The following is a 12,699-nucleotide window of genomic DNA, read 5'->3' as shown; positions in this document are numbered from 1 at the left end:
ATGATGATGAAAACAACACCCACTCCCTAAGCGGAGAAAATCCCCGATCCAGCCGTGAATCGAACCCGGGCCCCTGAGGACGGCAGTCCGGCTCGCTGACCATTCAGCTGTTGGGCGGACATATTGGTATTTCATGTTATAGAAGAGACTGTGAGGTGTGGTTTCTGACCGCAAAATTGAAGCCGGTGAATATCCCATGTTCACTCTTTTACTTATATCCGTTTCGTTTTTTTGATCTTCGTACCTGTAGTTTACCGTTATCTTCCTCAAACATGATAATATGCCAGACTCCTAAATGGGAATGAAAAAAAGCTAAAGGATGTACTATTGTTACTATTATTATTACCATCAATCGCATTTTAGAGAATCAGGCACAACATCACCAATAAAAAAGTATCTGTATTACAATACAATACAAACACGATCACACTCTTATATTTAAAATATATATGAAACTTCCTGGCAGATTAAAACTGTGTGCCGGACCGAGACTCGAACTCGGGACCTTTACCTTTCGCGGGCAAGTGCTCTGCCAACTGAGCTACCCAAGCAGGACTCACGCCCCGTCCTCACAGCTTTACTTCTGCCAGTACCTCGTCTCCTACCTTCCAAACTTTACAGAAGCTCTCCTGCGAACCAGTTGGTAGAGCCCTTGCCCACGAAAGGCAAAGGTCCTGAGTTTGAGTCTCGGTCCGGCACACAGTTTTAATCTGCCATGAAGTTTCACATCAGCGCACATTCCGCTGCAGAGTGAAAATCTCATTCTGGAAACATCCCCCAGGCTGTGGCTAAGCCATGTCTCCGCAATATCCTTTCTTTGAGGAGTGCTAGTTCTGCAAGGTTCGCAGGGGAGCTTCTGTAAAGTATGGAAGGTAGGAGACGAGGTACTGGCAGAAGTAAAGCTGTGAGGACGGGGCGTGACTCGTGCTTGGGTAGCTCAGTTGGTAGAGCCCTTGCCCACGAAAGGCAAAGGTCCCGAGTTCGAGTCTCGATCCGGCACACAGTTTTAATCTGCCAGGAAGTTTCATATCAGCGCTGACTCCGCTGCAGAGTGAAAATCTCATTCTGGAAAATATATGTATTATATACATTGTGACTAGATATAGATCACAGATATTCGGCAGATGGACATAGTGACAGAGGAGGGGGGGGATGGACAGAGTGAGGAGGCAGGAGAGGAGGGGGGGAGGAAGAGAAGTGCAAAGGGAGGAACGAAGTACATGATCAGAAAGAGGGGAGAAAGAGATGGACAGAGAGATGGCATTTAATGGGCAGATGTAGGAGACAGGTGGAAGACAGAGAGGTGTAAAGGGCAGGTACAGAAGAAAGAGGGGAGGGGGTAGGTAGGAGGTGGACAGAGAGAGCGAGAGGAGATGGACAGAGGGATATGAGAAAAGACAGATGGACTGTGACGGGGGAGGAGGACATGTCCAAAAGAACAGACACCATGCATTCATATAACTGATTCGCCCAGATAGGCAACGGATCCACCTTCTTCAGTGCGGATGCATAAATACATCCGACGTCGTGAGGGAATTTCAGAGTAGCGATCATGGAGGAAATGGACAGGGGCTGCGTGTAGGCGGCGCTCCGTGGGAATGTGGGTCGGGCTTGAGGCGTGGCAAGACAGTCCGCACAGCTGCGATAAACACTATGTCCGGGTGGCGCAGTGGTAAAAGCAACTGCTTAGGAAGCAGGACAGCTCAGGTTCGGATCTCAGTACCGCACACATTTTCGCTCGTCGCCGCTGATGCCGCACAAAGTCCTCATGTAACTGATATCAATAACCACTTCCCTTTCCATTCTCTTCTCTCTCTTCCTGCTTCAGTTTAAATCATCTGCTTCACAGCTGCGCATTCCGCAGACACTACGCATTCATATGACTGCAAAAGTGATTGCATAGCTGACTGTCGCACTTGCGAACCCAGCCACGATCAAAGCAACACGAAGGGAGCTCCATAAGCTGAGAACTGAGGGTGAGTTGGAATTCCAAAACCACACATCAGTGATGCAAATGTCTGTAACAGAAAAACGTGGTGCCGAAACCATAAAACCTGGTGTATCGAGCAATGGTATAGTCAATTCACACTGTTTTCAATTTGTGGCGTATGCGTCCCAAGACTACGATGCAGACTGCCTGTTGCCGAGAATGAAACATCCCGGTGATGATTTGGGCGGCATATCGCGGTATTCCACGGCCTCCAGTTTTGCTCTGCAAGGTCGAATTACTGCCAAGAATTATGTGACCATTTTGGCTGATCGAGTCCACCCCTACAATGTTTGTTCCCCAATGGGACGTTATTTTCAAAGACGATAGTGCTGCTGCTCACACAGCTCGCATCATCCAGGACTCTTTTTGTGAACACGAGGTTGAACTGTCGCATCTCCCCTGACCTCCAGCCACCAGATCTCGATATGACTGAGCCTTTGTTGTGTATGTTGGAGAGAGGGGTGTGTGATCGCTATCCACCTCCATCATCACTACCTGAAACTACAACTATTGTGCAAGAAGATTTGTATAAGATTTCCTGAAATCCATAGAAACCTTTATTTATCCATTTCGGGACGAAAGCTGTTTTGAATGCCAACGGTTTTCCTGCACCGTATTGGGCAAGTGTTGTGTTTTTTTTTAATTGTTGTTTCAATATTTTTGTCCATCCCCTGTACCTACTGTCTTCCTTCTGTCCAACTGGGAAACTGTATTTCTCTCACATACTCAACGCCATCCGAGTTTTCTTCATCCCCCAAATAATTCTGTTTTTATTTTCTTACATTTCATCTGCCAACTCTCACCTATTATATCTCGCCCCCTCCTCCTCCTCTTCCTCTCAGAATGTTAATAAGATTACGATTTCTGCAATACCTACATTCAGTACTATATTATTATTATTATTATTATTATTATATGCGTACTGCTCTAGTACTCTAAGAGAAGACCTGAAACCCCTAATCTTGCCTGTTAAAATAAATGCTTGGATAAACAAAAACATTATCCTCTCGGCTAATCTTACTGGATAACCATATAGTTTTATTTCACTTTGAAAATTTTCAAGTTCTAGGTTGGGCATTTACCGTTGCGCGATAGCAATAAAAAACACGGTTTTTAGAAATTCGTTCACGAAAACAGAAGCAATAATTATTCCTGAATTCGTATCAAGAATAACTTCTAACTGTACCTAGATAGCCTCAGTGTAGCGAAACAGCTCAAGCCACTTGATAAAGACAAGTCTTCCACTCTACACTGTATAAAAATTAGATTTATTTAAGGTAATGCTGATGAAATAGCTCCATTTTTAGCTATCATAAACAACCGCTCGCTTGACGAAAGATTCTCTTTTAAATACTGGAAAGTTACGCAGGTCACAACACACAAGAAACGAAATACAAGTAGTCTGTTGAATTATAAACTCATATCATTGGCATCGATTTGCAGTAGACAAAAATATATATGAAATACCTCGAAGAAAGTAATTGATGAGAGGTCATCTAGTAAAACAGCTGGCAATCTCCAAGGAAGTGTTATAGGTCCTTTGCTGTTCGTAATGTGATTAAAAGATTTAGGAGACAGTCTGATCAGCTCTCTTGAATTGTTGGCAGATGATGCTATATTTCACCGTCTAGTAAAGTCATCATAAAATCGAAGCGAATTGGAAAATTATTTTAACACGACATCTGTATGTTAACCCTAAATAATAAAAAGTGTGTGGTCCTCCACATGGGTACCAAAATAACCGTTAACATTCAATTACACAATAAACCTCACTGAAGGTTATTGATTAAATTAAATAGCTAGGGATTACAATTACGAACAACTTAAAACTGGAACAATCACACAGATAATGTTGTGGGGAAGGCGAAGCAAATACTGCTTTTTGTTGGCATGATACTTGGAAGATACAAAATAATTGCTGGAGAGGCTGCCTACACTACGCTTGTTCATCTTCTGGAGTACTGCAGTGCGATATGGGATCCTTATCATATAGGATTGACAGAGAACATTGAAAAAGTTCAAAGAAGGGCAGCTTGGTTTGTATTATAGGGGAACAGGGAGCGCGTCTCGGATATGATAAACGATCTGAGGTGGTTATCAAGAAAAGAAAGGCGATTTTCGCTGCGGTGAGTTCTTTTCACGAAATTCAATCAGCAATTTTCTCCTCCGAATGCGATAATATTTTGCTGGCTTCCACATACGTAGGAAAAAATTACTATCTTAATGAAATGAGAGAAATCTGAGTTCTTAGGGAAATATTTAGATGTTCATTTTTCCCATGTGCTGTTCAAAAGGGGAACGGTAGAAAGAAAGTCTAAAAGTGGTCCTATGAATTCTCAACGACACAAAACTCTGAATTGCAGACTAGTCGTGTAGCTGTAGATATGGATGTAGGCTTGTGTCATAAAGCAACTTGTCGGACTTTTTTAGCAATAACGAAATAAATAGTAGTTATCAGGTGAACAACGGGCTCTAAGGATCAGCGTATTGTGCGGGCACAGTCTCCATTCCCCGGCTAGGACTCAGCATCCCTCCGCCGCGCAGAGACGCGCTGTCGGGTGCGCAGCGGCAGACGTGCGAGTTCTACCGCCGTTGCTGCACAGCGAATTCGCCAAAGAAACGCGATAAGGCCGGAACAGCTCGCCAGCCTCTAAGCTAATCCAGGGGCGCACAATTGCGACGCAGTTTTAAATGAACTCCACCCTCTCCCCCCCTCAACCCCGGCCTCCCCCTCTGCCCGGACGACTGCCGAGTGAGGGTGGTTGCCTGGGCATTGTGGCGACAACCCTTCACTAGGCATTCACGGGCCACCCTCGCCGCGCTTTCACACAGATACTCGCTTGTAATTTTTGTAAGGGCGCCGTCGCTGAGAGGCCGACTCCTAGCAGATCTCTCCACCCTTAAGTCTGCGCTCCTGTACCTTAAATAAAATAATTCGACACTTTCTGGTTTGAATTGGACTCATTCCGTGAGACGTAATTCAAAACGCAAACAAGCTTCATTTCACCTTCTCTTGCATACCCTTTCTTCGGCGCCTGTGAGGCGTGAAAGCTCTGGAGGGTGGTCTTTAGACGGGAAAAGTGAGAAATATAAACACACACCAAACTGAATAAGCAGCGCTTATCAAATGCAGACAGTGGTGGTACCGTCTAACACGTGGTGAAAGTGTTTCTAGTACACGCCTCGAACGAAAGAAAGTGTAATGTAGCGCACCGAGAATTTGTAGCTACTACTGACTCTACAGAAGGTAACTGAACCGATACTTTTGTAGTAACCATAATAAAGAAAATAATAAGCTACACCACACTACAAAAAACCAGTAGTGAGAATGAAAGGTACTGCGTAATATTCCATCGTTTTGCACGCACCTGAGTTACGTCCGCTTAACTGCTATTGTAACACTAGTCTGATTGCTCTGATTGCCTCCTAAAAGTTTTGGATGGTGAACAGCTCCACTACAACGCGTCCGAAACTAAAACACCCTCTTCGTTGATGTTCACCTCTGTCATCATTTACAGTTGAAGACGCACAGCCGGCCGGAGTGGCCGTGCGGTTCTAGGCGCTACAGTGTGGAACCGAGAGATCGCTACGGTCGCAGGTTCGAGTCCTGCCTCGCGCATGGATGTGTGTGATGTCCTTAGGTTTGTTAGGTTTAATTAGTTCTAAGTTCTAGGCGACTGATGACCTCAGAAGTTAAGTCGCATAGTGCTCAGAGCCATTTGAACCATTTTATGAGGACGCACACTTTCCTTGATTGTTATTCAAAATGGTGTCATTAGTTCACTTACGATACGCTTGCACCAACGAGGCCCGTGATGAGGTCGTACTCCCCAGAAATGATAAATATTCCCACTTTTAAGGTACTTTTGATTTTTAGTATGTTTTTACGTTCTTCATTCTGCAGAATTTCTTATTCCAGTTGGCTGGGAGTGAGACAGAGGGTATCCCAATTGGGAATATTAGGGAGGGATTTTTTTATTTTTTTTATTGCATTTTGGCGGAGGCCGCTGGTGGGCTACAGAAGAGTATGGCCCTTTTCAGCCGTTAGTATTAGCTTAAACTTATTGGTATTCTGTTTTGACTGGGGGTGGAGGGGAGGGTGGTGTTCGGTGGAGGATGGTGGGGGGAGGCGGCTCTGGCATTCGCCTTGGGGAAGGGAGGGGCGGGCAGCCCCCAAGGGCTATCAGTTTGGGGCAGTCTGCATATGGTGCAGTGACCGCTGCATCTATTATGGCGGCAAGTGGCTCATTGGCAGCAGTTTTCATTGCTTAACCATTTTCATTCCATCTCCAAGCTGTGAGGCTTCATACCAAATTGTCGTTGGTTGTGCCGCGTCTTCTTTCGTGTGGGATGACGGCGGTGTCTCTTCGGTTGCGCCAATCTCCTTTCCATCTCAGGCAAGTAGCCTTTTTTACCCGTATTGGCTGCAAGTGTAATGCGAGTTGACGGAGATAAAGTCCCATTATATGCATACTCTATGAGGCCACCCAATTGAATGCACGCTGTGTGATTGATGCCATGCTGTCTTTTCGAGGTTTCGTAATAGATACAACTACTATGCTAAGTGTTCTAACGTGTACAACCGCAAGGACAATGTCTGAACATGACACAAGTATTTCATGTTCAATTGTGTCCAGGGAGTGAATTGAAAACAACCGACTGGTGGCGGTGGTAAGTTCCTATGGGGCCAAACTGCTGAGGACATCGGTTCCTACCTAGGCTTACACATTACTTACTCTAACTTAAACTAACTTACGCTAAGGACAACGCACACTCACCCATGCCCGAGGGAGGACTCGAACCTCCAACGGGGGAAGGTAACATGTGGTGCTTGCGCATTTATTGACTGACGTCGAAATCACTACCAAACGGAATCGTCAGTGAAACATTAAACAGTAAAACATTCCGATACGGCTAAAACGTAAAGTGCCAGTGGCCCGCCCAACAACAAACCGACGGACATTTTCGTCAACTATTCAAGACAATTTCCATTGCAGTTCTGGTATACACGTCAGTAATAGAGAGGCAAGAGGACTCGGTTTTTAAGTTGCACTGCTGCCCAGACGCCGATGATTAAAGGAGCGCATGCGAAAATTCGCGTAGAGTGGTGAAAACTACGTTCAAAATGATTCAAATGGATCTAAGCACTATGGGACTTACCTTGTGAGGTCATGAGTCCCCTAGACTTAGAGCTACTTAAAAGCTAACTAACCTAAGGACATCACACACATCCACGCCCGAGGCAGCATTCGAACCTGGGACCGTAGCAGCAGCGCGGTTCCGGACTGAAGCGCCTAGAACCGCTCGGCCACAGCGGCCGACCGAAAACTACGTAGTCATTTATCTTTGCCGATTTAGATTTTATGACTCGATGGGACACGGTACATAACACGGCACTGACATAGTCGTGTGCAGATCTAGGAGAACGACGTGTAGTTGAGTGTGTACGTATTTGCATGTTTCGTGCGTGTCCAACGGAATAAATGGGCCCTATGGCGTTCGTCACACCCACACGATACACAGGTCTTACGAGTGCCAGTCTGGTGAGGACCGAGTAACTTTTTCGAGTTTCATAATTCTGAATTGCGTATTTAAACACATGCACAATCTCGCGATAACACACGACAGATTTAAGACCTTTTCATTGACATATTGATTTCCGTGGGCCCTGCACGGAGCCGAAAGTTCGCAATGTACGGCGGCCAAGGCGACTAGTGTGATGGTACAAGTTAGTTGGGGGGGGGGGGGGGGGTTTCTGCATTTCTTGTGGGCGGCGGCCTCCTGAAACATACGTCATATATTGTATCACCACACAATAACGTGCCTCGGACAGAGTAACAGGCATTGGTGCAAATGGTGGAGCAGTGACGGCTCCAGCCCGAGGCGGTACTACTAGCTTTATCACAAGTACAGTCTGCCGGGAGCGACCGGTAACTGCGCGCGGCGGAATGGCCGAGGCGGCCGTTGCTCGAAGTTGAGACAGTGGACGGCCGGGCTGTAACCCTGCGGGCGCAGGACCGCCCGCGGCCGGCCAAATTGAACTGTCGAAACTTGGGGATTAGGTCCGGCGCTGTAATTAAGCGGCCCGGCGCACTTGTTTGCGTTTTAATTCGCCAGCGTGGAGCGTGCGCTAACAGCGCGGCCTACCGCCAATTGCTCGCCCGGGGCCCGCGCCTGCGGCCGGCAAGCTCTGCCCTACCCTGCCCGCTCCCGTCAACACAGCCGACGGCCGAGTTGGGTGCCTGACCCGCAACGTTGCTAAAACCGATTACTCTCCCGCTATGATTCTCGAACTTTGCAGCGTCAGAATCAGCTGTCGCGTTCAGAGCTTATTTAGGTGTTCCCCAGTTTACCTCTAATTGTGTGAAACCTGCACAGGAGTTGCAATACAGGTAACAAGTTCGCTTAATAATTGAAACAGCCGGAGCAAGGCTTGCGAATATTGCAACAGAACTTCTAGGAATTTCTATGAGAAAGAGAAGAAAGATGGAAAAGCCAAACCAATCACACAGAAATGTCTATAACAAGGAATCGATTTCTTTCAGCGATGCAGTACAACACAGTCATACACGGTGCTGCAGAAAATTTAACTGGCAGGCTTACCAATATTTACGTTCCAAAACGCCGCGCATAAAAACAAAATTTTTCGGTGCACATACCACGGGTTCTACGGTGATAAAAAAGTAGGGTCAAGTGCTTTGGATAGCCCTTGCGCTAGGTTCCATTTGTATACCCAACAAAAGGATCGTCTTAGTGTTACTATCATGCAATATAGGGTCAAACTATGAATATTATACACTTTCTCCAGCTTAGACAAATCGCACTTCATGTGGCCTACTTTGGGATTGATGGGACTTCCAGAAGCACCATTAGTCCATGGGCGGTTCCCCAGTAAACGCCACAAAAGTATTTTTAACTATATTTTCGCCGTCACCAGCGACCCAAACCCAGTCGCGGATTCCAAAACGGCTATGCCGAGAAAATTGCAGACATTTTTACGACATAGTTCTAAGATCCCGATCTCGAACACTCTTAAAATTTTTCTTCGTATTTTTATCCCAGATACTGAGATCAAAATCCACGGAGAAGAAATAAAAACTTTGAGGTTCGCCGATGACATTGTAATTCTGTCTGAGACAGCAAAGGACTTGGAAGAACAGTTGAACGGAATGGACAGTGTCTTGAAAAGAGGATATAAGATGAACATCAACAAAAGCAAAACGAGGATAATGGAATGTAGTCGAATTAAGTCGGGTGATGCTGAGGGAATTACATTAGGAAATGAGACATGTAAAGTAGTAAAGGAGTTTTGCTATTTGTGGAACAAAATAACTGATGATGGTCGAAGTAGACAGGATATAAAATGTAGACTGGCAATGGCAAGGAAAGCGTTTCTGAAGAGGAGAAATTTGTTAACATCGAGTATAGATTTAAGTGTCAGGAAGTCGTTTCTGAAAGTATTTGTATGAAGTGTAGCCATATATGGAAGTGAAACATGGACGATAAATAGTTTGGACAAGAAGAGAATAGAAGCTTTCGAAATGTGGTGCTACAGAAGAATGCTGAAGATTAGATGGGTAGATGACATAACTAATGAGGAGGTATTGAATAGAATTGGGGAGAAGAGGAGTTTGTGGCACAACTTGACAAGAGGAAGGGACCAGTTGGTAGGATATGTTCTGAGGCATCATGGGATCACAAATTTAGCATTGGAGAACAGCGTGGAGGATAAAAATCGTAGAGGGAGACCAAGAGATGAATACACTAAGCAGATTCTGAAGGATGTAGGCTGCAGTAAGTACTGGGAGATGAAGAAGCTTGCACAGGATAGAGTAGCATGGAGAGCTGCATCAAACCAGTCTCAGGACTGAAGACCACAACAACAACAACAACAACAACAACTGAGATTCAAATTTACCCTACTTGTACACGCAAAATACCCAGGTAAAATCCGGCGTGAGGCGAAAATGTATTTTATAAAATGACGTAGTACCGAGACATGTGCTGCAAAGTGTCCCCGTTAACGTCTGGGAAATTCACGGTGTAGTACTGAAGCACATGCAAAATTTTTGTGCGTGTAAAATCCAGTCTGAAACGTAAAGTTAGTTTTGCGTTGCTTCAGTTTCACACTAGCAAACTACCTACATGTCCTGCTCCAGCGGGGCAAAGAAGGGAACCGTAGGAAAAATGCTGCTATCGGAGCACAAAAAATGCGAGTATGTCCCTGTTTATTTAAAAGACTTCGACTAAAAAGTGAGATACCAGCTGTCTCATTCTACCTTCCTCAGCACCTTTAAAATTTTTCCCAAAACTTTCGGCATGCGAACATATTCGAGCTTTCTTATGCTGAGAGAGAAGAAGATAGTGGCGGTGTCAAAGAGAGTGAAAAGTAATAAATACTGGAAGATAGATAGAAAATGTTTGTGCTATAGAGAGAGAGCGAAGTGAGAGGAAGAGAACGACACAGTGGCAGTGGAACATAGTTTTCAAGGATAGAACAGTGCTAGAAAAGCTTTCCGAATAATATGAGGCGTAAACGAACTTCAGAATCAAACAATAAAATATACACTCCAAATATACTTTTCTAAAGTCAACACTTTATCGTTAAGTTCAACACATTTTGCAGTTAATGTCTTTTTTTTATCTTTCTTTCTTTTGTAGGAGCCAACGGCTTTGCCGCAGTGGTACTATCGGTCCCCGTCAGCTCACCGAAGTTACGTGCTGTCGGGCTCGGTTAGTTCTTGCGTGGGTCACCGTCCAGGCCTGCCCAGTGCTGTTGGCAAGCGGGGTGCACTCAGCCCTTGTGAGGCAAACTGAGGAGCTACTTGACTGAGAAGTAGCACCGGTCACGAGAACTGACAACGGCAGGGAGAGCGGTGTGCCAACCACATGGCCCTCCGTATTCGCATCCGGTGACGCCTAAGGGCTGAGGATGACAGGGCGGTCGGTCGGTACCGTTGGGGCTTCAAGGCCTGTTCGGACGGTGTTTGTTTTTGTTCTTTTATACCAGTGGTTTCCAGCCTGGGGGTAATTACGCCGTAAGGGGCGAAATGAAATTTTCTGAGCGCTGACAACAAAAGCAGTGAATTGTGTTTCGGTCACGAAACCAATTTAAAAAAAAATACATCATTACTAGTATCATTATTTTGTAAGATAGTAAACTATTACATAATTTATCACTAATTTTTTTTTAATTTTAGCTGTAACGTCTGACACAATTTGGTGGGAGTCATAGCTTGTGGAATGAATATATGAGCAACATCTTCCTCATTAGTCCTTCTCCCACTGCACGTACCTTGCACTTTGTACCATGCATTTGTGACAGTGAAATTGAGATGTATATATCACATATGCTTACACATCTCTTGAAAATGCCTTCTCCGAGTTGCAGCTAGTCCCCACAATGTGCCAGAAATTGCTTTGTTATTCACTTCGCAACAGATAAATTTACTGACAGCACAACCCATAGTAACTTTGTTGGCCCGACTCAGTATTATTATTATTAGTTCTACTACTACTTTTATTATTATTACTATTATTGTTATGTCATCATCATCAAAAGGAGACACAAAGCAAACGAATCCAACGATCAAGTGATTTTCCAAAAGCAAGCGTAGTGTAGAGATTTCAACATCAGTAGTGAGACACAAACCAATGGAATCCAGCGAACAAGTGATTTTCCAAAAGTAAAGAGTAGATATTTCAACGTGGTAGATTTTAAATGGGGCTGCAGGATACGGGTGATGCAAGTGTCTCGAGATACAAGGCTGGTGCAGAGGAAGCATATTTTGTAACAAGAGCATAGTTAGCTTTCTTTTTTGAGGGGGAGTTGTAGATAGATGTACTGGAAATTACTTCATCATTCTATGAAAAAAGTTTATTAGGAATATGCAGTACCAATTGTCTCGGTGACTCGTTAGGACGTCATTTAATAAAACACCTGCAAATACTAATTACCATTTACCTTTCGTTATTTTTAAAATAAAAGTGTTCGAAGAAAATTCTTTAATTAGGCGCTGGTGTTGATGATTGTGAGGATTGAGGTTGGGGGTACTAGCTAATATTTCAGGAAGGTTGGGAACCAATATTTTACCTGAACTAGATATGGTATGGTATGGTATGGTATATGAGTATGGTTTCTTTTTCCGAGTGCAGTGTTTAACATATGTTTTTCATAAGACAAGATTACTGTTTTCTAAAAAACATTGTTCATTAATGCCATGAAGGCTTTCTCGTCCGGTATTTGCAGCAGTTAAAACTTCCAGACTCAGACGCCACAGCTGAATGTATGAAACTATTTGCTAATGTTTCGTCGCCATCCGCGGGACACGTCTTCTGAGCAGTTGACAGTTTTGTCTCTGGAGATGTTTTCCTCAAGTTGGGATTCATCATCAGTAAATAGATCCATACATCGACCGCAGCCTCTCAGACCTGAAGTTTTAACTGAAGCAACAGTGGACTCGTACAACGTTTCAGATTTCACAGCCCTATATCGAGCTTCAATGTGTGTTGCAGAACGACGAGAACACGTACGGATTCGAGACGCCGTCCAAGTCGGCGTGCAAGCACCTGTGGAAGTGCTGCGTGGAACACCACGCCTTCTTCCGCCTGGTGCAGGTCTCGCCCACCACGCCCGACATCTTCTCGCTGGGATCGCGATTCAGGTACAGGTGAGACCAGGCCACCAGCGCCTCGCCCCTCTACCCGAC

The 12,699-nt window shown here is 44.8% G+C and overlaps 1 protein-coding gene across 1 annotated transcript in view; it reads left to right on the top strand.

Moving 5' to 3' along the window:
* The window catches only part of LOC126088353 (band 4.1-like protein 4), a 561,066-nt gene that overhangs the window by 496,958 nt on the left and 51,409 nt on the right, over window positions 1–12,699 (top strand). Inside the window, exon 10 of the mRNA XM_049906490.1 lies at window positions 12,506–12,660. Coding sequence (XP_049762447.1) covers window positions 12,506–12,660 — 155 coding nt within the window. The remainder of the gene's footprint in view (window positions 1–12,505; window positions 12,661–12,699) is intronic.

This window comes from Schistocerca cancellata, chromosome 6 (genome assembly GCF_023864275.1).
Source record: "Schistocerca cancellata isolate TAMUIC-IGC-003103 chromosome 6, iqSchCanc2.1, whole genome shotgun sequence".
In the NCBI taxonomy this organism is placed as follows: Eukaryota; Metazoa; Arthropoda; class Insecta; order Orthoptera; family Acrididae; genus Schistocerca; species Schistocerca cancellata.
This window is presented reverse-complemented; position numbering and strand designations above follow the sequence as displayed.